The following is a 23,486-nucleotide window of genomic DNA, read 5'->3' as shown; positions in this document are numbered from 1 at the left end:
ATCTAAATTCTCTTCAACCCGCATGCGTTCGATCGATCTTCACGGTGCATAGCAGTTAACCCCTCAGCTGACCATCAGAGGTCCGGTCAAACGACTGTGCTCATTCTTCAAGGACATGGCAGCACAGCTGTTTTCCTCAATTATAGAATCATCTGGTAGATGATCCTCGTATGGATCCGGACCCGGACCCGGGCCCGAACGTGATCAACCCTAATGAATCCCACTATGCCATAAGCATCGCAGGATGCGATTAACTTCGTGTCTGAATCCTAATCCCATCAAGCTTAAAGAACAATAGAATTCTCTTCAAAACATTGACTCTCCACTCTTCTCTTCTTTTTTTCGAGAGAGAAGACCGCTCTTGGCTGCGATCGACAGGGGCATTCCGACAAGCCGGACCTCAGGAATGTTAGCCATCATATTTGGCGGCGGTTAGAATCACCACGTCTTTTTCCGAGAAAGATGATCATCAGCGAATAAAAGAGCTCAGGCTGATTACCTTTAATCCCATTGGTCGTAGTCAGTGCTTTTTTTCCGTATATGCTTAGAATCTGCTTCTTACATTTTTCTTGTAGACTGGCGATGAAGACTCTAGATTGCTCCGAGGATTGTACAGAGGACCACGAGGCTGATAATATTGATCACCAGACAATGGCTTTGTCTAGATCTTCTATACCTGTTCCCGGATCATGCCGTTGCCTAGACGGTCTACACATGCTGCACCTATTCCCTCACCGGTGCCGGATGTAGCAGTTGAGCTGCGGCCATTGGGGAAACGGAGGAATGGTTCTCATCGGGCCTGATGGTGATGCTTGAGTAGAACGGCAGAGAAAGTTACTGGATATGTGTAACAGCGATTGAAGAGCGGTCAGTATAACTCTGATCTTGCGTGGTCGTGTGCAATTGCTTTATCGAGAGCACTACTGTAGGCCTGCGGTGCCCAGATTTGACCGCCAGTGCCCGAAATGAACGACGGTCCACGACTTCCAGCGAGGTCAGAGATCTGGCCTGTCTGTCGATCTATCTGCCCTGCTGTGAGCGATTACCAACGGGCGTACATACATACGTTGGTCCTAAGACGGGTTTTTCGATCCCCGCAGAGCGACTTGTGCATGCAAGAGACAATGGACAACGGGTAGCGGCTCTGCGGGCCGTCCTTGGCTCGGGCTCCGCATGCCAGAGGGCCCGTCGAGGCTGGGGAAAAGTTCTTTGGAGGGACTTGAAACATTGCGAACTACTGGAAGCGGACGGGATGCGAGTGTGACAGCTTCAGGCTGATGCTTCTCAGGTTGTGCACAATGCATGGAGGCTGCTCCCTATGCCAATAGTGTGATGGAATGCGTTTGCCGGATTCTGCCTTCCGGGTGGGTTTCTGGAAGAGTGTACATGCTCTAGGACCGTGTGTCTGTGTGTCGTTCGGTAGCTCGCCAGGTAACCATCACATATTGGCTCGTGGTCTTGTCGATACCCGTTCTGACGATGCTAAGTACAGGACATGCTTCCCGTAGCAGCTCTCCACCGGACGAGCACCTATCAGCAGAGCGTATGTGGTCGACGGGAGCTGTCAGAGATCCAGCTCTAGCTCTTCCACGGACAACAGCCCGTGATGCCAACGGGCGCTTGATCTCGTCGACGAATATTCGCCTAAATTGCCCAACGACGTTGTCGAGCACGGGGCGAGAGGTCAGTGATGGGCCCGATCGGGTTTAGCGCGTGAGATCGGACCGATGCAGATCCGAGACATTAGCGGCGATCTCGTTTGTGTGGCTGGGGATCACTTAGTTTAGGTAGTAGGATGGGATTCTGGACAACTGAGGGACACAGTTGCATTGCTGTCCGCATTGGGATCTGTGTATGTTAATTATTCAGAGAATGTCTTCAGTTGCTATTATTACTATTATTATATTATTGTTGTGAAGATCAATCAATCAACTAGCTGTATGTATTATTATTACCATGCCATCCCATCCCATAACTACTAACTAAACCATACAGATAAGCTAACCAAGGATCTCCACCAGCCACGCATTCCCCAGCCTCTCCTCAGCTCGATCCAGCCAAACCAAAACATCCTCCCACCCCACCCTGGCAGCCTGCATCATCGTCCTCTCTGCTCTGCAACCTGCAATTCCTTGGATTTCTTTCTCCGTTTCCGACATTCTCTCCATCCTTCTGCACCGTCGTCGCTGCATTATTTCTTCAACCCTCTCGCACCATGCTGGATGGCATGATTTGTTCAGTTTGCTAGATTCCATCAGCTTCATTCTCTCTAGGCGACCCCTCCAAACAGGACTCTCCTGCGTAGCGTCGTCGTCCCAAGCGCCCCCTGTTCGAGAGGGTCCCAGCCTCCTCTCCCCCAGTTGTCCCCAGATGCTTCAGGGTTCTCAACCTCGTTCACTTGTTTAGTCAGTGTTTGTGCTGGACATTCATTCCCATCCATCCTTCCACCATGGTCTCCAAGATCCCCAAGTTGCCTATCAATGCCATCAATGGCCATACCGCTGGCATCTATGCAGACATGTCCGTCGACGGCCCCTCCATTGGCACGCTGGTCGCCGTCGTGGATCGGGCCAAGAACCTGCCCAATCGAAAGACCATGGGCAAGCAGAATCCCTATTGTGCTGCCCGTCTGGGTAAGGAAGCAAAGAAGACAGAGACAGATATGCGCGGTGGCCAGACTCCCAGATGGTATGGATCCATCCCAGCGTCATTCGTGACCGATTCTTTCACAGTTCAACGCTGACCCATCCCGCAGGGACCAGGAGCTGCGGTTCACCGTCCATGAGTCTCCGGATTATTATCAGCTGAAGGTGTCAGTCTTCAATGATGATAAGAAGACTGACTTGATTGGTGAGACCTGGATTGATCTCAAGAGTCTCATTATCCCCGGCGGGGGCCAGAGTGACCAATGGCATCAGCTGCAGTTCAAAGGCAAGTATGCGGGCGAAGTGAGAATCGAGATGACCTACTACGACACTCGACCAGAGGACGAGGCAGTGATCGAGAGAAGGAAGGGAGTCGAGAAGGTCGCTCCAAAGTCAGCTGCCCCCGCTCCAGTGCCCGCAGCAACCTCTCTCTCCGGTCCACGAGAGCCCAAGCCGCTCAAGAGGAGGCCTCTGCCTATCGACCCGACCGGAGCGCCTGCTGCACGGCCTGCTACCGCGGATAATGCCCATTCTGCATCCGCGTATGCTCATATCCCACCCACGCGTCCGGTGATGCACGAGCATGCACACACGGCTCCTCCAGTGACTTCAGAATACGTCCGGCCCACGTCAAGGCACGCTGCTGTGCCCGAGCCCCTCTTTGCGGCCCCTCCACAAAGCTCCTCCTCCGTTCCTCGTACGTCACGAGGATATCACACATCAGATGATCTCCAGAGAGAGTACGTCCAGGTCAATGGTCGCCATGGGAAGAGCCGCTCCCAGAAGTATCACTATGAACCACGACAGATCTATCAGGAACAACCGGTAGAAGTACACTACCAACAAGCTCCGCCTGAGAGAACATACGAAGTTGTCCATCAGCCAGACCGCCGTCAGCAACAAGCGGAAGACAGGTATTACCGGACTCCAGAAGGAGAAGTTGTCTTTTCAAGGGGCTATGAGACGAATCCCCCTCGCCATGCACCAGTCGCAACAGAACAACCTCGTCACCATCCAGAGCAGCCACAATATGGACAACAACGGTCGATAGCTGCTGCGAACCCCGTTCAAGCAACTGTGGTGTACGATGCACCCCCGCCAGAGTTCACTTATGCCCGGACGGTACCTGGTGCCGCAGAGCTTCGTCATCACAGTGAAACGGCCGCACTGCCAGCGAAGATGGACGTCTATCGCGAGAGTCAGTTGCGTAAGGCAGCGAGCCGTGAGGATTATCATCCTGAATATGCGTCTATGCAGCCCCGTGTCGAAGATGAGGATGAGGATGGCCCTCCACCGCCACCGCCGGTGCACAGATCGGCCTTCGCGCAGACGAGTCAGGCCCAGGACCTTCCCGCTGTCCCTTATCAGGCATACACACCCGACCTTGTTCGTTCAGCATCTCCTTCCACAGACTTCGACATGGCAACTTCCGCTATGTCCATGTCCTCCCGGACGTCGTATAGCCAGCACCCGCAGGGACGTTTGCAGGATCTGCCTGCCAATGGCCCGGATGTACCGCCAAGTCTGGTTGCGGGATATGACCCAGTGATTGCTGAGGCAGAGTCAGACAGGGCGATCTACGAGAAACGGGCCCACTTGAACCACAATGAAATGCATCTTCCAGAGGCGCCTGTCACCCAAATGGTTGAACAACCATCGTACCAGGCTCCTATCGGCGTCCAGCGTTCGAATGCTGTTATTACGGCTGAGCCAGGATCGTCTTATGCGGACACCCGAACTGGTAAGCCCAGGTCCGTGAGCCCCAATACCCGTGGTGTCCCTAAGAGGAAGTCAGTGAGCCCTAGACCACCGCCAGTGGAGGAGCGAGGTCTATCGGGAGTACCATTCTCTCCTGACTCGTATGATGCATTGAATCCCAACGCCGGAAGATCGTCAAAGGTCAGAACCGCCGTGGTAGCCTTTGGGGGCCCTGACGGGGGAAGAGATTCTGCCTCCGCTGGTAACGACCATGAGTTGGGACCCATTATAGGTGACGATGGCAAGGTTATTGACCCCTCGGATCACTTGCCCAGTGACACATGGGCTCCTGAGCCGGAAAGAAAGACGAAGAAGCCAGAAGTTGTCGTCCGTTTCAAGCACACGCCGCAGTCGTCGACACCGACCAGAAGTTCGCGAGATATGGTGGCCAGCCGCCCACATTCAAAGCCACAGATCATAGAGGTAGGCGGATCCCCTTCTTCGACTGAAAGGGCTAGTCGCAACCGTCTTCAGAAACAACGGCCAGTAACATACGCCACGCCGAGCCCGACCAATAACTCCGTCGTGCGGACATCTCCGCGCAGTGATCAAGTCCTTCGAGAACGCGAGAACTATGCAGGCTACGGTCACGCGCGGAATTACAGCTCTCCCAACGCATACGACACATCTCGGAACTATCGAATTTCAACTTCGCCCACCCCGGCCTCGAAACTGTACGAACCGACTCGCACCGGGCCACCGATTCCTGTCAAAGTGCCAGTGGCACAGCCCATGAATCAAAATTACCCAGTCATGGGAGCCAGCCCAAGCATGGATGCATTGAGCAAGGAGATCAAATCCATAGATATCGGAACCGTGGGTTGTGGTTCCGGTCGGACTGCACGTAGTAGGTACGCTCCACAAACCTCTGTGGTCGGAGGTGCTGGATATGCTATGTGAAACAGTGAAGCTTCACCAAGCGTCTGGGAACAGGCGACCTGAAGTCCCTACGATACTCATATACCTTTGTTTTCGTCTCAACCTCTTTCCAGTTTTATCATCGCGCTGGTTCCCTTTCTATTCGCGTGCAAAAATCACAGTTATCAGGTGTTTTGTTATGGGGTTTTGAATGTTTGAAATGTCTCACGTTAGGGCTGGACTGATCATCACTGGGCGGCTTTCTGATCTTTCTTCTGAATCTTTTCTTTTCTTTTCCTCTTCTTCTTTACTTCGTCATTTTCTCTCCTCTTCAGGTTGTACACATACATGGGAGTATGCACATACACTCCCCGGGAAAAGAGAATGTAATTCGCCTTTGAGAGATAATTCTTGCTCGAATTCAAATTACCTTTTGTTTCGGAAACGTCCCGTCCTCCCGCGAAAGTATTTTCGTTGATGTCATCGTAGCAGGTATCCAGCTGCCTAATCAGGTAGAGAAAGTCAGTAGTTGGGCAGCAGCAAGGACATGTTGTACCTTAGGTATCTAGTCAAGAGAGCGCGATAGGTAGTCCATAGACCATTCCTGCCACACAGCTTTTGGTTCGTTTACCGCGTCCTAGTCCGAATGTAGACATATCGATGAACCCCCCGTAGGGATGGTAGAGAGAGCAGAGATAGAAAACGATTGACGGGTTCCCGTCATGCACAATGAGATAACCCGTGGACCTGACGTGACCCGCCCTAGATTATTAGCCATAGTCGTTGAAAAGATACTTACGGTAAAGCGATCGCGACCTGATCGCCCCCTGTCTCTCTATAACATGGAAGGGTTATTATTATGCTCAAAAAAGTTCAATAGTTTGGCGTTCGCTTAGATGATGCAGTGACGTCGGGGAAAAAAGAAATCGTTGCCCCAAGGTTGTTTCGGCCGTATCAGCAGGTTTCTTCATGGCTTCTTTTTCCCTTCAACCACTGCTGTTACGGCTGGGGGTGATTCGTGAGGTTGCTCGTCAGAAACGGTCTAGCTGAAACTGGTCTGCTCCGCGAGCAAAGGCACTGCGGAATCCGGATATTGCTTTCATTATTATGTTAGTTAATATGCTCTCCGGCAATCGGAGAATCTGCCTGCCGGGAGGTTGTGTGACCATTGTGCGCAGACACATCGAGTGGCAGTCAATATTAACTACTCCGTAGTCCATCGTTTATTATTACTTATCAATGGACCGTGAGCCATATGCGAGATTTGTTCCCGCAGCTGTCTATCTCTCCATGCCCCGCGATCGAATCCACTGCACTTTCAGCGGCTGCTTGCAGAAGTGAAACTGACAGGGGGCTGAGCCTTGGGCCCCTTAGCGGCTTGGTCTAGATAGTTGGTCAGACTCGATTATTTGTCAGGGAATAATAATGAGGCAGAATCTCCCTGATCCGAATCCTTCCAGGAAGGGGAATATTACCCTTGCCGGCTGGAACACGTACAGCCCACAACACGATAAAAGGTTAAAAGGGCGTCGCGCATTCCCCGAGTTTGGAAACGTCGTTTTATCTTTTGTCGTATGTCTGTGACGTCAAATAAGCGAGGCTCCTTGTGAGGTTTTGAAGCTCTCGAACGGGTAGTTGAGGGTGAAGTAGATGCCGTTGCGACAGGGATCATCAGAACAACAAACTGTCCAACCAGAGGTAGGGAGCTATTTTGATCGTTCATCACTAGAGTTTCGGAAACAACGCCGCCGCCAGTGATTGCTTGTCATTTTATTCGCGAGTCGTGGACTCGTGGGTAGCAAGCATCCGAGAAACGTGGGCGGCGAACCTCATACTCATACACTCTCCACCAGTGATCACCCGGAGTGATCTTCATCCGTATGGACCTCTGCGCCGCCTTGTGTCGGAATGCCGCGTGTACTCCGTACTGTACTGCAAGAGCTTAAGTGAGTGTGCATGGAGGTTGGGCTAGTAAGTATAGACAAACCTGAGGGGTCTTTGTGTTTTTGGTACCTTGACCCCAATAGGGGTTCTTCATAGCCCCAGAGCTTTCCCATATAGAAACCTCTGCTTTATTACACGATAAGCGGCGCAAGAGACTGTAGTCGATAGCGCTATCCTCCCGCGTCGATCCGGAAAGGACGTGCTGATCGCAATCGTGTCTAACTCAGGATCTCTTTCACAAGCGGGCTGGCATGAGTGCATGAAACGATCTTCCCCGTTAGCTCCGTCGTCTAGTCTAAAGTAGTCGACAAGGCGAAAAGTAGATGGATCGGCGACGCAGACAGCTACGAATCGAAAATTCCAGATGTCAGCGGGGCGAAACCATACCCGAAGGGTCAATATGACGGACACCCTGGCCCATAACTTGGGTACCTCTCTGACCATCCAAAAGGGGAAAGACAGGCAACGTCCCGAGTAGTAACGTCCGCGAGGAACCTCGACGGGGAAGGGCTTTTCTTGGATTTTCAACGGCCTCGACGGTTTGTGGGTCTCGATACGCTTGCTCGTCGTCGCTGGTCTGGGCTATGCAGTTTCGGCTCATCCCCTGACCTTCTTGTCCGGCTCCTGGCTCAATATCACAACCTCATTATAGAGATGAGAGGCCATATCCTGGAGATTCGATCGCCTTGTGAGATATGAAATACGTACTTGAGGACTCGAGCAGCACACCTTACCTATTCCGCAAGGCTCCTAGCTTCGCGTTTCATGCCTGGCTGATTCTTGCAGGGCCGCTCGGAGAATTTGTTCTCCACCCGACTTCGAGACGAAGATAGAGTTATCCAATCTGGAACTGTTGCACTGAGCAATGACTTAGGGTGCATGCATTCAGACTCCTGGTTCTCTCAGAAAATGATTTGGAAGACCCCGCCACAGTGGGATGAAGTCCCTGAATCGACCTTGTTTCCTCATGCTCGGAGGTTTTTCGTGAGACAGTGGCCCTATCTCAACGCCATCCAGAGAGTATTGCATCGATGCCAAATGTTGAAACCCGCAATGCCGGGCAGCTTTTCCGTATTCCGGACGTATTCTCATTGGCCAATAGGGAGTAATAATTAGACTGGCGTAGATTTAGTGTTCTCTGGGAGATTGAGTCGAATATGGCGAGTTGGCTAAGGGCCGTTGGCTGGGTCTTTGACATTTATTTCGCATGATTTGCAGCAGGGATCATGCGTGGTTATTGGCCGAGGACCGTTGAAACGGGGATTTTTCTAAAAAAGACTCTTGGATGGACAGATCCCAGCGACAAATAATAAGCTCTGTTGAATGGTTAATCATGTTCTTGTTGGGTAGAGTTTGAACTCATCCCCGAGCTTCCTGGGGTTGTCCAAAGCTTCAATCTTATCCATATCTGACTGCCATTGCGCTCGGTTATGCTGCTGCGGGCCTTTCTGGAGACGACATGATCCATTCTCGTGCCACCGTCGTCAGTACGTCTGCCCTGAGGCTAGCCAGGCAGTCGAGCTAAAAGGCATCACTCATCTCATTCGCCGACTCTTCTCTTCCCTTGCGATGTAGAGCTTCAACTGGCCCATTTATCACCTGCTATACTCGCTATCCCATCATTATTACCAAAAGCCTCCCTCAATTGCGCACTCGGTGCCAGATACAACAGGTTCTGGTGCCAATAATCACTTCAACACAGCGACGTTCAGCGGTCTGGCTGCCCTTGGGACGGCAAGGGTGGTCAAAGGTGCCCCTAGCGAAGTGTTCTCACATCACGCGTCATCCCATCAAACATTTCGTCTCATTGAGCAACCTACTCGGAGTGTTCCCTCTCATCCTTTCTGTGCAGTTTCTTCACAGCACCCTCCCAACTGTCTCATGACACACCAGACAACTGTTTGACTCATTTCCACATCGTGACTTTCCCATATTCACCCTCGATTACTCATTCCTTTGCGGATTTAAGTGTCAAGATGGATCTCTCCAAGATCTTAAATCCTCAAGGTGCCTCTTATATCCCTTCTCCAGACAAGCAGATCTCTTGTACGCCCTCCGTCAGATTGCCAGGTCCAGAGCCAAACAACGCGCAATATCCTTTCATCCACGACAGCTCAGAGATATCAAACTATCCAGGGTTGATATTTCAAACAAAGAACACTGCGACACTCCCATCGCCAGTTACTCCAGAAGGCTTGAACGCGTTGAACATTGCAAGACACGACGGTCGGCTTTTGCCGTCTCCCTCTCAGTCTCCATTGTCACTATCGACTGAGACCTATCAGGTCCCAGCATCATTTGACCAGACATACGCGCACACCAACATGCCACATCTCGAACCTAAATGCGAGTTCTCCGATGGGCCCTGTGTTACAGGCGGTGAAAACCTGCGCAAGGTCATCTCACACATCTTTGGTAGAAACAAGAACTGCACAAAGTTATTCCCGCAGCATGTATGGATTCACTACTGCCGCAAGCACTACCAACGTGCAAGGTACCGGGCTTCAGTCTGGCCCTTCACGCAGTGCGATCTCCTCATGGACTCCCTCGACAGAATGGAAGCATGGGGTGGAGTCGACAGCTTTGAACTCGTCCTCAGAAGACGTGAGACCCGTCGTACAAAGATTGACAACGATGGGGAGTCCAACGAGCAGAACATTTCTTCAACTTCAGGGTTTCCGTCCCCTGAAGTCAGTTCACCAAACAGCGTTGTCAGCTTCTCTCAAGCAAGTGCTATTCAGACTCAAGAGGGCGGCAATACCACGAATGAGAATCTGTCCAAAAAGCCTCCGTACATCCCTCCTTCCCCTGTTCCTGACTGGCTCCGCGAGGAAGTCGGTCCCAACAAGTCTTTCAACGACATTCGCGACATCGTGACGCGCCTCAGGGAATATATGGCCATGGTTCAGGCGATGGACGAGAAGGTCATGTTTCCTGATATCGAGATCCTGCCAAGGTTCCGTCCTGGTTTGATCATCGCAGAGAATGACCGTACCATCGCTCCTAGAGACACCATGAGAACTGGGGCTTCGCCTGTCCCTGTCTTTCAAGAACCAGGCATACTCTCGCGTGTGAGCAGGAAAGGCGGGATCCAGAAGTACGCAAGGCAGTGATTGCCATCCGCTGCCAAAGAACAGATAAGAAAGGTTCAAGCGTCTTGCCGTCTGTATATTGAAATGGTTGCTCAGAGAAGGTGCAAGGCGTAAGGATTAGCACGTGAGGGGTTGATGAGCTGAAGTCGATTTAAAGTTTTCGTGAATTACATCTTACAGCTGACGACAGTACGACAAAGACTCTCTTGAGGGTTAAGCTGCGTATTGTCGTCGCAGGAGTACGGGCATTGTTTTACATACGGTGTTGGGAACAGGTTGGATGGTTGTGAAGCGACTGCTTATGGGATTGGGTGTGATCATGGAGTCCGGCTGGTTTGAAGCGGAATTCCTTTTTTTTTTCTCTCTTTTCCTATTACCTTTTCACTCTTTCCTTTACTCTTTGTCCTTTTCTCTCCACCTCCCCTTTGTCTTTCATTGAATACCCATGTATAGAGTTGCTGCATACAGATTGTAATCCCTAATTCCCCTTCGCCTCTTCTCCCCCGAGTCTCATTCCGTCTGCTACTCAGCAATACTTCTCCTTCTCGAGAATTATCTTGGAGCTCTTACTTCCTCTCACATTATTCTGCCTTACTCGATACAGAGCATTACAGCAGGACACACTACACAGATCCTCCGGAAGGTATCATCATCATGGATGTCTAAGGATATGCGTCTGGTTTCACTATTCTCACCAGATTTCAAAAGCAAGAAAAGGAGTGCCCAGTCTCCACGGTGTTCAGGAAACGACTTTCTTGCTTTGATCCAGGCTTCGGAAACAAAACAAATGGGTTTGTTTCACTCTTTTTTCTTCTTTTTTTTCTTGTTTCCTGTTTTTAGCTGCGGTGTCCCAAAAGGGTCTCTTGTCGCTTCTTTCCTCGAGTGTCCAAAATCGACCCTCCACGGTGGAGATGGTTATGTTAGAATAATTCTTGCAACAATAACTACTAGTTTCTCACAAACAGCATCCAAAAGACCATCTATATTTAGTTGCCCCTCCTTTTCTTTTCCCCGTCAATGGCGTCGAAGACGATCATGTATCCGTACTCGGTAAGTTTCCCTTGGGGCAGACAAAGAAGCCCCAAGTCCCAAAGACCCAGTAGTGGCACATCCTTCTAACCCGACTATCTACCGGACCAAAGCTGTAGGCACGTCCCCAGAGCATGGTCCGGAATTGCTCCCTAGTTTCCCCTCTAGCCCTGTGCCGGAAGCGTGTCGTCCGTTCTCTAGGGGGCCTGTCGTGACCAAGGAGACGGTAGAGAGGCTAACTATTTAACGGAAGACATGAGACTAAATGAAATAAATAAAATGAAAATAGCGTCCTGTCCGTCATATCTCTAGTGGCAGTTGTCTATGTTTAAAGATGACCCCCTCCCCTCCCCTCCCGCCCCGCCCCCTTATTATAACCGTGACGCGGACGCGTAAAGAGGATAATAATTCTGGCCCCCGCTCCAAGTGCAACGCGCAACTACACGTTCTGGATCGAAGACTTAGAACTAGATAGAGAAGTGAAAGAGCTCAAAGCCAGTCTCCCAATGTGATAACGGCATGGTGGTCGCGAAGGCAATCTTCTTTTTTTTTCCTGTTTCCGTTAAGTGACGTTTGTGCTGGAAATTAGTGGCGTTACGTAGTGCCTCGTTGGTAGAAAAAATATTATTATTCTAGACCAATTTGACCCAAAAGGAGGAATCTCCTGATGTGTCTGCCTGGATCTGACACATTGTCCTAGATCTGGCAAAGGTCAAAGGGTATTATTGCGCCCAGTTCTTTTGCCGTTTTGTCCTCATCTTCAATAGTACGGGCTGCCTACTCGGAAATTGCCCGTTCCTACATAATATATACATCTAGCATACCCCATGTAGGCAGGAACCGAGTTTGAGTTTGACTTTCAGGGAAATGTCGAGTTAATTAGGGCTTGATGGACCATTCCAGGTACCAGGTACGAAAGCATAGCTAAAAGATGGGTGAACCCTGTTATTGGGATGGAAAGGCCATGCGCTAGCCCCATATTTCATATCTACGGACGGGACAAAGAAGCTAGACTATAGGGGTAAATGGTACTTAATCCATGGTAATAGTCAAAGAGGTTTCAGATATTGCCGAATCTGGGAGCGGGATAGTTACACCGGCACATTTGACCGCTTGGCTGGGCAGTAGGAGCCAATATTGCTGCGCCTTGTCTTCTTTCTTCGATCGAGTTGGTTATGACCGTATATAGAGTAAAAAGGAAATTCCCAGCAGCTGGAGGCTTCACGTTTTCTGCTATATGAAATGCACCAGGTTATGCAGGTTGCCTGACGCCAGAGTACCTCGCAGCTTGAGGTATAGTCTAGGGATCTTATTCGCTCTGTCCCGGTGTCGATCAAATTGGAAGAGGAGCTCTGCCTGCGATAGACGAGGGCCGACGCGGTCTATTCCCACATCTCAGGCGACCGGCACTGCTTGCTGAAAAGCAACGGTAAAAGTATCGACCTTGACGGTATCGGCTCGTGCTTGGAGAGTCGTCCGATATTGAAATGACTGGGACCGCAAGGATGGAATGCCACGTAGTATACGGGTTTGCTGCGGGGAATAGGAACCAGAGGACTGTGGCACTCCCGTTATTGAGAGATTGCCAGATCTGGGAGGTATCTGTTCTGAGCATTTGCTCAGTTCGCATCGAAGCTTCTAGTTTCTAGACCTTAACTTTCGTATGCTATTGTGCAGCGATAGGGATAATGATTAGAGTGGCCTTATATTGAGTAGCGCGTGTTAGAGAGGCTCCAGGAAACAATTTGTGAGGATTTTGGGGTGTCCTATTTGTTTTTGAGGCGCTGGTGCTCCTATTCAATATATACTACTATTGAATGAGTTTTGTCCGGGCCAGATTCACTAAGTAAGGTGCTAGTTTTATCCTTGGCGGGCGACTCTGTCGCTCGGGATAAATATAGAAAAGCATATATAAACTCTGGGTGCAGGCAATAACTATTTTATACTCTTAACTTATTACCTATGCGTGCCTATTACTACTTTTCACAAAGGAGCAGCACCTACTTGGTATTGAACGCCCACAGAATAGCGCATTTGGTTCCTTGAACGATATAGAGCACCTGCCAGACTAGTTTATAATGCAAGAAAAGTGTATACTGACAGGAAGCAACTGACGGGGTGTAGCATTTCCCGGTCTTAACTCTTGTATATTATTGTGGGCTTAAAGTAAGTCTAGGTAGTTATCGATATATGCAGCAGCAGTTGAGCGTTTGCCATAGTTACTGAGAGAGGAGTTAGATATTCCTGGGCGAAGTCAAGGCGAATGGCCGATCATCGTGAGAAATATCTCTTTCATCTGTTCGATGTGGAGTTGGGGTGGGATTACTGCAAGGCATTTGAGAAAGACCAATGTAATACCCAATATCATGCCTCTTGCGGACCAATTCAGGGCTGGCATATAATCATGGCTGCGTTGCGGAAGTATTAAGATTGACAATGGACCGGACAAGCGAAGGGTCGATTCTCTACTCCTTTCCCCAGTGAGTAGCAATTACTGCCTGCAGAGGACAGCACGAAGAAGCTCTTCAAGATGAGAAGGTGAGGACATGCGGTGCAAGCCGTGGTCACCATGAATCTGGCCCAAATACTGGCCGGAAGGGCTGGATGACTGGGCGAATATTTATGAGATCCATCTGAAGACCTTTCACAGGGTACTTGAAGAGAGAGAGAGAGAGAGCAAGTGGCACTCGATCGTGGATTGTTGGCCGAAGAACACCGTCTCTCTACATATATGAGGGCCAATTGGGAGAGTGGCGATTTCTGAGTCAACTATGCGGCCAGGAGAAGTTATGCTTTTGACATGATATAACGGAAGTCGACTAGACGACTAGACCAAAAAGGAGAACTCCTCAGAGGTCTGGTCCTAGCTGGATCTAACATGATATATTGGGCTAAAAATTGACTGAAGATTCTTTGGCCAAGCCAACCTCGACGATCTTCTGTAATTACTGACTGCAGAAGAGAGGCAAGAGATAGACGACCTTGTGCGAAATAAGATGGAGGAAAAAAGAGGAGCGGAAACTGACCGACTGGACGGCTTAACGCACATTTCAAGAGGCTGGCATCTTTCAGAGCAACATATCCCGATCTTTTGAAGACTGTTCTGCGCTGCATAAAACCCCTGCTATAAAACAAAAGCATCTGAACTAATCTTCTATTTCCTCTGTAATACTCTGCAGAGTGATTATCTTCCTCATGGGCCACTGGCGAGATAGCATGCCCTCGGGGCGAAGCCGAGAGCACGTATAGCGCCAAAGAACCTGCTGATCCTTAGAGTCAGCCCAGCGAACGGATTAGGAGCCCTCATACCGTTCAGGATCTTGCGGTGCTCGGCCTTGCGTCTGTCATCTGCCGCATTGTTGGATGTGCTAGCAACAGCAGGCGCCATACTTACTACCAGCCCCTCATTTTCCGAATTGAAGTAGTCTAGCTCTACTTTGTACATGATCGAAGATATCGAACTTGTCTATCTTTGATCTCTCACTTATTTTGGGGCAGAATGGGGGTAATAACTCTCGAATGGCATGATAATATGCACAGGGTCGTATTATCGTCTGACATGCTTACTGTATACCTTTTTTTACACGAGATGGATTTGGGTCTCGAGGTGCAGAATCAGGTTGCGCTCACGGCCCAGTTGAATAGTAAGGTGCACGAAGGCGATAGTCATTGCATCGAAAAGAATCATGACGACCAGCAACATTCTGATAGACCGTTTGAGGTAGCGATTGCTGTCTGTGATCAACGGAATACCGTGTGGCATTGTAGTTCTCTTCCTGAACTATATCGGATTTCTCGGCCATGTTGAACATCACTGGATGGGTATATACTGATGGTACAAGCTCTTTAGAAGGAAATGCAATAACCGGACGATTCTAGTTGAATGAGCGAGAGAAAGGAACACTTCGAAGGGACATTCGAGCAATCTTTATAGCCAACGTCGAGTCTGCTTCCAGCAGCTTCATCACGCTGCTGACAGTCGTTACTTTTCCTCAATGGGCAGGCATCCCAGCCGAGATCAGGCCCTCTGTGCTTCTGGTAGTTGACTATCTGGATTTAGGTATGAACAAATTGCGCTGTTGGGTGAAATGAGGTCTTCTGCCTTGGAAAACAGCTTGCATCCACCATGCTTCCTACCAATGGGAATAGATAAAGTCCTGAATCGTCTCACAGTCTGGTCAGGCCTACCCCCTACGGTCTTTAGAAGAGACTACGGAGCTCCTATCAGGGCTTCCAACGCTTTACGACTGCATAAGTGGAAGAAGTCTTGTCAGCTTAAGTTGGCGATGTAACCCGGAGCACCATGGGGCCAATTCATAGAACAACATTGAGTCGTGGACTTATGGTTAGGAAACCTTTACGAGCTACTCTCCCACGTTCCTTGGATAAAAGCGAAGACTTGAAATACACGGGGCCTACATGATATGCACAGAGCTTGCAAGCTTGGCTGTTGCTTAGGCCCATACTAAGGCGCTTGTTTCCATGTATTCCAAGGCGTTTGTTCATGCCTGGTCCAAAGTCCGAACACAATTCGAAAAAGCATTAGTGACTAAAGGTATTATCCACATCCGAACCACAATGTTGAAATGCCCTCATGAACCCTTGATCTTCCAGTGAGACTATCTCATACTACAGTATAAAATGACTGGGAAGATGCATAGGTATAACAGAGATAATTGAGGCATTTCTTACTCGGTAGACTTGCTCTTTTCGAATCTCCGCATGTTGGAGGTCCGCGTCTAGTTGAAGTACAGGGATGTATCCCTCTAGAGTATAATTGCTATCCCTACTAATAAAAGGGTGTGATAACTTATATCTCTATACGGCTGAGGTAAGATATTCCCAATCGGGAGGGGTTACAGAAATCTGCGGCTTATTTGCATATGGCCCTAATAAGCAATTAGACTTTCGGCATGCTCTTGCTGAAATAACTTTACTGAAATAACTTTACCGTTAGGTTGGGATCCATACTTGCCGCCTTAATTCCGAATATTATTGTTATCTCACGAGCAGTAGGATGCCTTAAGTATTCGGATAGCACTAATACTAGTTTATATGCTAAGAAAGGTTAATTTAAAGCTATACATAATCCGGTTGAATAACTTACTTAGTATACTATCCTTTTGCCTTCAATAATCCTGCTTGCACTCTATATTATTATGTCTTATGTGAGATATGCCCTAAGTGGAGCATACTGTGATCTATAGTCTCATTGGATAAGAAAGACTTGAATTGTCCGAGCGATGCGTACTTAGTGTGAACTAGAGTTTTAGACCGTCAGCTCAGAGAGCTTATCAGCTCGGTTACCCCATTAACTTTCTTATGAATTTTACCATAACCCACAGTATTGCTTAACTATAAATATATTTCAAAGAATATATCGGTATAATTATCTAAATAAACATACTTTTAACGTGCTTTAATGAATAACGTTAGTTGTTTTTGGTTAGGCGTCGCAAATAGGAGATCTACGGGTAAGTAAAGCAACTAGGTATTTATGTAAATAGTAGTAGTCTGTCCGAGCTGACGGTCTAAAACTCTATGACGATATAACATCAATGCTCAGTATTAAACAACTAATGCCAGACCCCGCTTTGACATAAACTGAGCCGACATTGAGGTACTCATACTACACTGTCAATATGTCTTCCTGTAAGCCCTCCCTCCCCGCCTAAGTAGTCATTTCCTACTCCGGCTAACATATAGAAAAAAAGTCCTCTACTCTACTAAATCTGCAAAGACGGAATATTATCCCATCCCAGAGGAACTGAACGCGACAGACGTTCTCGAACTTTTACATAATCACACCTTACTCGCAAGTACCTTCTGGTCGCGGTCAGAGTCCTCCGAAGTGGTCGAGGAAAAGCACACCAGCCACAATACTACCGAGTTTGAAATCAAGTCATCAGCTGGTACCGCTAGAGCTACAATGAGCACGACTAACAACGGGTTATTTTATGAAGAGGAGATGCCCCTGGGTCTCAAGATGGCCATCTATTACAGAATCGCTGACGTCCAAGACCAAAACTGGGAGAAGGACACTCAGGCTTCGGCTCGTCCAATACTATCAGACGAGAGCCTCTGTTTAGTGGAGGAGAGGTCGGTGATGGCACCCAGGCCACTTTCAATGTTTGTCAAAGTGAAAGAAGGGCCGATTGAAAAGTCCCATCATCTCGTCTGGCTGCTCAACGAATTAGGCCGGAATGGAAAGAATATGACGGAAGCGTTGACTGGCTTGCGAGCGTCTACAGCAGACCTGGATGGTATGGAAGGGCTGGCAAAGAACAAAGCAGACTGAAACATTGTTGGGACGATGGTTTGAGGTGGCCATTCCGTGTCAATTCGAAGACGAGTACTCCCGTTCTTGTATTCATAGGTAGATCCACTCTAACCTGCTTTTCTATATATTGTTATTGATATAACGCGCGTCTTACAAGGTCGTTAGATGAATAGAGATACTGGGAGACTAAGAATAACTCCTTTCTTCCAGTAGACTGTTTCGTGTACCGGAATATATATACTAGTAATTATATAACTCTTTAATAACTTCAGGATAAAGTTATATTAATTATTAGTTACTTTATATAATAGTGCAACTCTACTAAAACTTTATAGAGTAAGCTCTATATATTCTTAAAACGTAGAGAAACCAACCATACTAAGAGAGCAACGACGATAAAAAAAATAATTTCCAAACCAAAAAGAAAATTCCAAGTGGGGTGAGCCGGGATCGAACCGGCGACCTTCAGATTTGCTATGGCCGAAGTTTGACTTCAGTCTGACGCGCTCCCAACTACGCCATCGCCCCACGTGATCTGAAAGAACATTCAAAGAATGCTTCTTGATCTAATCGATATATTTGTCCGGGTGATCAAGATTATTTAGTTATGTTACCGCTCGTCACCGCTCGTCTTGAACAATGTCAAGGGCAAATGAATCCATTATCAATGTAGCTGGCCAACATACAACTGTTATTGCATGTGCCCCAGATGTCAGATTTGCATATAGACATGTGCGTACCAGATCAACGCCATAATTGAATAGGAGATTGAACAAAAGCCGCCATAAGCCCTCCTCCAGTAAGCAGGGGAGAGACGAACAAGGAAAACAAAGCATTAGAGAGCTCGTATCACTCGTGGGTTATCGTAATAATATAAATTAGGCGTTCCTTGGAACTCGACTCGGAGACAGCGCAAATACACCAGCGCCGCTGGGATCGCAGCTTTTCAAACGTGAATTAATAGGTTGATATCAGCACAGAATTGCGCTTTCCTGCTAGTTTCGACACTCTTCCTGCCTGCTCGATCACGAGGGGTCGGGAATGAGCTCGTAGCCACCTTCGGAGGGGAGCACGCGCGCCGCAGCAATCACAACAGCAGCGCAGAATAGCGAAATGCACCAACTGACTGTGCACATGATCCACGACTCATCCAGCTTCCAGCCCACGAAGAATCGTTCATCATTGTCGTATAGATAAGCCTGTGCGTGTGTCAGCTGGTCTCGCATATGTCACCGGAGATGCTTATCCACTTACCACCAAGGCCATGCTAGCAGCCTGAACTGCGGCCGACAACATTATCAGTAAACTCAAGACGCTCCAGCCAGACTCGCGCAATTGCTTTCCACCCGCGAGGATGATGAGGTATGCGACGATCGTCATGCCCTCCAGGACAACCGCGAAGGACATAAAGAAACCGACGGAGCGCCACATCGAGCAGAAATATCTGTCATCCGCATGGCAATCCTCATATTGTGGGAATGGCTCGCACGTGTCGGTCAGGGAAGAGCAACGGCGATGGAGTCCGTAGGAGTAGTGGAAGTTAGGCTGCTAGAGTCAGATACCACTCAACACCCACATCTCATATAGATTGTTCGCGTACCTTGTCGCTATGATAACTGACCCATTTTGGGATGATGATTGATGCGATAGTTAAGCCAAAAGCTGTTCAACCAATTCGATATTAGCTTTCATGGTTCATACGGAACATAAGGGAAACAGGCACGGTACGGGCACGGTACGAAGCAAGTGCATAACATACCAGCAAGAAACACTAGGAGTGATCCAGTATAGACAATAGTCTTGGTAAGAATTCCCGTATAGTTCCTTCCCGAACCACCGGGGACCAGATCGAAGTCCATCGCCGCGCTTCACGGCCGAGAAATAACTTCCGACTGGGGTTGGGGGGTAAGTTATTCTGCTGCCAACTGATCAAGCCGGTTATCTGCCTTTCCCACGAGCCAATCTCCCTTTATCAACCGGCCTGCCGTTGGGTATGGGACGCGGGGGTACACTCGATATGAGGAAGGGCGGGGCCGGGAACTAAGTAGGAGGGCCTCTGCAGCTGGAGGAGATGCTAAACGGCTGCCTGCGTAGTCGGTAAGGACGGAGATCGCAAATGAGCAATGTTTCAGCGATGCAGCTGCAAGTCCACGGTGTTGCGCTGATGTCTAGAGTCGCGATAATTGAGCGATGGAGTGGAAGTGAAACGAGATGAGATCACAGCTCTCCGGACGTGGGAAATACGTCGTCGCGGGACGAAACCGGGCGTTGAACCTGAGGTATAGAATACAGCACTGCCAAGCTGTCTGGAACAACGCCCGACTCGAAACGTCGAGAGACCAGCAAGGAGGATGGCACGCTGCTTTTCTGAGATGATAGGAGTAAGATGGTCGGTTAGAGACACGAAGTAGAGATAATAATCGAGTTGGTTCCATCGGGCTCCTGATCAGCTTCCAGCCTCTCCTCCATCCCGCCCACACGACATTCGGCTCACCCGCAACAACCGTCGCTCCCCCTCAGCAATTCGGTCTCCTTTGGGCTACACGGCTCGCTGATCGACCTGGCTGTGCTAGTCTCCGTCCTACGCTTCACTGTTCTGATCCCTACTCCATATGCCTCCCTTCGGTTGTCTGGTTTTCGGTCACCTTGATCTCGACAGCCTGAGGATTCCACACTTCTTCGAGAAAAACAAGGCAAGCATGAAACAAGGAAATCTGCTCGTCATAGCGTGGCTACTGCATGGACTAGTTTAGCCAGTAGTGACGGTCGCGCGGCTACATTACTCCCATCGTATCTGTTCCACTTTGAAGGTTGTGAGATCTCGAAACTAGACGACCACGGTGAGCAGCCCAAAAGAATCGCTTCAGAGACAATGGTTGGTACATATATGGCGCAGATTGAGAAGCGTCAAGAACGCAAACAACACCCATTATTCCCCACAGACTGTTCCAGGCAGTAGCTACGAGACATCCTTTGGCTCAACATATGTCTCTATGGCTGGATAAAGCACGCAGGAATTGTGAGATGGCGTTGTTATTCGCTTGTGGCCGCTGAATCAAGCGGGGAAACATGATTGACAGTGTCCCCGTGCTTCTTCCAAGTCGAGTCAAGCCGCTGCAGATCCGGGCTCCTTGCTGGCAAGTCTACGACGGTGGTTCGTCTGAATCCTTCCGCGTGTAGCGTGTAGTTACTCGACTCTACCATATATCTGTACGTTTACTAGCAAGACTTAGATAGCGCGATATATTGGCGGGGAATGCGCAGTAACTGATGTACTCTGCGAAGGGAGGATTCTTGTTCCGGAAGAGTATAGGCTCTCATTCGCTCACTATGTCCTGGGATAGCAGCATCTCCAGAGATCGGATACTGACTCTAGATACTAAAGAGATCACTCGAGTGATCGGACTCTCTTGCCGTCCGGTAGGTAATATACTCGTGCAATCCACCGTGGGGAAAGTGTGGGTTGCACAGCGGCCCTCAGTGCTCACAACCTTGCTTTTCTTAGCGTCATCTGGCCTTATCACACTAAGTATCAATCACCCAAGGAAAAAAATAACCTCGTGAAGTTTAGAACCCGGTACTACTATCGGAATTCCTATGCATCGTAGAGTCTAGCATCTGGATATTATCGTTTCCGTGTCTACGAACTGTACAGTGCCGGGAACCCAATATTCCATGAAATTGGAGCTGCCAATTTTGAACGAACAGAATCGCTTCGCGGGATTGCAAGAATCCATTACTGACAAGAAGACTAATCTGAGGCCGCTACAAAGCAACATTGTGAGAGATAATGAGTAATTAGGAACCGAAGTATTCATACACAAAAATATAGTAGTTGTGGTCAATATATACATCATATCCAAGATATATAGAAGACACGGAAAGCGTGTCCAGTTGGATAAGGCATATTTGTTAGCTAGAAGAGTAAGACGTCATAAATATTTTGCCATTACTGATTGAAGCCGCTCTCTACTTCTGTGACATTTGTTCACATCAGAGAAAGCGCAGAGGCCGCTACAGCAAGAATGGCAACAAGCCAGCTTGTCGCAGACGCCCGACCAGCAGCACCGGTGAAAACGGGAGCGACGCTGCCCTGGGTGCTGCTGGGGCTAACGGGGACACGAGAGACAGGAACGGACGGCTTGAAAGAGAAAGTAGTCTGGTGGGAGCCAGTTCCAGTTGGCACAGGGATGTTGCTGCCCTTCACGGGGATAACAGGGACGGTAGTCAGGGCGGGCCCCGTCGAGGCAACCTCTTCATTTGCAGCACCGCTCTGACCAGGTGTGATAGCTACTCCAGATGGACTGGCCAGCACAACACTGGCAGTGACAACCCTGCTGGAGGAAGAGATATTCTCGCCTTCGGAGCCAGAGGAGCCTGCAACGGGAGCAGGCTGAGAGGGGCCAGCCGGAAGAGCAGTTGCAATACTTCCGGGGAGTTGACTGGAAGAGGTAGCGCCTTCTCCCGATACAGCAGTACTGCCAGAGTTGCCAGAGGTGCTAGCAGAAGCAACTTCAGTTGCAGTAGCTGTTATAACACTGATACTAGTAGCAGTAAGAGGCTTCGTGAGAGTCACAGTGGTTGGTGTAGCAGCACACTGTGTGCAAACGGTAACAGTGGTAGACCAGCCTTCTGGAAGCTGCGGGGTTGTAGTCTGGCTAGACGAGCCGGTAGGCAAAGCAGCAGGAGTCGTCGTTGCGGAAACCGTTCCAGGGCAGTAGTACGTGGTGTAAGTTGTCGTAATCGTGGTGAAGCCGGTAGGACAGATGTCGATATACGAAGTAACGATAACGGTTGTAATGGTAGCAAGTCCAGAGCTGGAAGAAGTATATCCAGATGCCGCAGAAGAGACGCCAGCATTAGGGGTTATAGAAGGATCCATCTGACCGGTAGTTGTGGAACGGATGACAGAGGCGGACGGGCTGATGTGGGACATAGTAGCACTGAAGAACGAAGGAAGAGCAGCGACCGAGCTTGAGCCAGAAAACGACAAGCCACTTCCGCTGCTGCTGCGTGTTGCGGAGGTCGCAACGCTTAATGCAGGACCAGAGACAGTGACTGGGGCGCTCGAACTTGATTTTGAGGTCGAAATGATACTGGCAGTCGAAGCCGGCTTTCCAGACGGTGTAGCCTTTCCAGAAACGAGCGTGCCAGTAGGAGTAGGCTTGCCATATGGAATACCAGAGGAAGCAGGATTTCCAGAAGGAGTAGGCTTGCCAGAAGAAACGGCCTGTCCAGAAGAAATAGGCTTTCCAGAAGGAGTAGCTTGTCCAGAGGGGGTGGACTTGCCGGACGATGCAGGCTTGCCGGAAAGAATGGCAGAGGAAGTAGACTGTCCAGAGGGGTTAGGCTTACTAGAGATAGTAGCCTGTCCAGAGGGAGTAGGCTTGCCGGAGGGAGTAGCCTGTCCAGAGGGAGTAGGCTTACTAGAGGGCGTAGCCTGTCCAGAGGGAGTAGGCTTGCCGGAGGGAGTAGGCTTGCTGGAGGGAGTAGGCTTGCCAGAGGGAGTAGGCTTGCTAAAGGGCGTAGCCTGACCAGACGGAGTGGGCTTGCCGGAAGCAGTAGCCTGTCCAGAAGGAGTAGGCTTGCTAGAGGGCGTAGCCTGACCAGAGGGAGTAGGCTTGCCAGAGGGAGTAGGCTTGCTGGAGGGAGTAGGCTTGCTGGAGGGCGTAGCCTGTCCAGAGGGAGTGGGCTTGCCAGAGGCAGTAGCCTGTCCAGAAGGAGTAGGCTTGCTAGAGGGAGTGGGCTTGCTGGAAGCAGTAGCTTGTCCAGAAGGAGTAGGCTTGCCAGAAACAATGGAAGAGAAAGTAGACTGCGCAGAAGGAGTGGGCTTGCTGGAAGGAATGACAGAGGAAGTAAGCTGTCCAGATGATGCGCCAG

The 23,486-nt window shown here is 49.5% G+C and overlaps 4 protein-coding genes and 1 non-coding gene across 5 annotated transcripts; 3 read left to right on the top strand and 2 right to left on the bottom strand.

The window, feature by feature from the left end:
• Positions 1-2,449: 2,449 nt before the first annotated feature.
• On the top strand, positions 2,450-5,303 carry C8Q69DRAFT_401538 (hypothetical protein; the record flags this gene model as incomplete). The annotated part of the gene is made up of 3 exons (XM_028627935.1): positions 2,450-2,688; positions 2,756-4,826; positions 4,878-5,303. 3 exons carry the CDS (start codon positions 2,450-2,452, stop codon positions 5,301-5,303), a joined length of 2,736 nt encoding a protein of 911 aa, XP_028485850.1.
• Positions 5,304-9,181: 3,878 nt separating this feature from the next.
• On the top strand, positions 9,182-10,318 carry C8Q69DRAFT_506408 (hypothetical protein; the record flags this gene model as incomplete). The annotated part of the gene is made up of 1 exon (XM_028632801.1): positions 9,182-10,318. One exon carries the CDS (start codon positions 9,182-9,184, stop codon positions 10,316-10,318), a length of 1,137 nt encoding a protein of 378 aa, XP_028485849.1.
• A 6,364-nt stretch (positions 10,319-16,682) lies between these two features.
• On the top strand, positions 16,683-17,788 carry C8Q69DRAFT_527250 (hypothetical protein). Its single transcript, XM_028633646.1, has 2 exons — positions 16,683-16,978; positions 17,041-17,788. The coding sequence occupies exons 1-2, from the start codon at positions 16,969-16,971 to the stop codon at positions 17,622-17,624; spliced, it is 594 nt and encodes a 197-aa protein (XP_028485848.1). The 5' UTR covers positions 16,683-16,968; the 3' UTR covers positions 17,625-17,788.
• A 253-nt stretch (positions 17,789-18,041) lies between these two features.
• On the bottom strand, positions 18,042-18,134 carry C8Q69DRAFT_t64. The gene has a single exon. It is a non-coding gene; the product is annotated as a tRNA-Phe (tRNA).
• Positions 18,135-18,631: 497 nt separating this feature from the next.
• C8Q69DRAFT_443940 (hypothetical protein) lies at positions 18,632-19,465 on the bottom strand (the record flags this gene model as incomplete). Its single annotated transcript, XM_028628962.1, has 4 exons — positions 18,632-18,805; positions 18,861-19,151; positions 19,207-19,268; positions 19,366-19,465. 4 exons carry the CDS (start codon positions 19,463-19,465, stop codon positions 18,632-18,634), a joined length of 627 nt encoding a protein of 208 aa, XP_028485847.1.
• Between the last annotated feature and the right edge of the window lie 4,021 nt (positions 19,466-23,486).

The sequence above is a fragment of the Paecilomyces variotii genome (assembly GCF_004022145.1).
Source record: "Paecilomyces variotii strain CBS 101075 chromosome Unknown C8Q69scaffold_4, whole genome shotgun sequence".
Lineage (NCBI taxonomy): Eukaryota > Fungi > Ascomycota > Eurotiomycetes > Eurotiales > Thermoascaceae > Paecilomyces > Paecilomyces variotii.
Note: the sequence above shows the minus strand (reverse complement) of the source record. Positions and strands in the feature narration are given on the sequence as shown.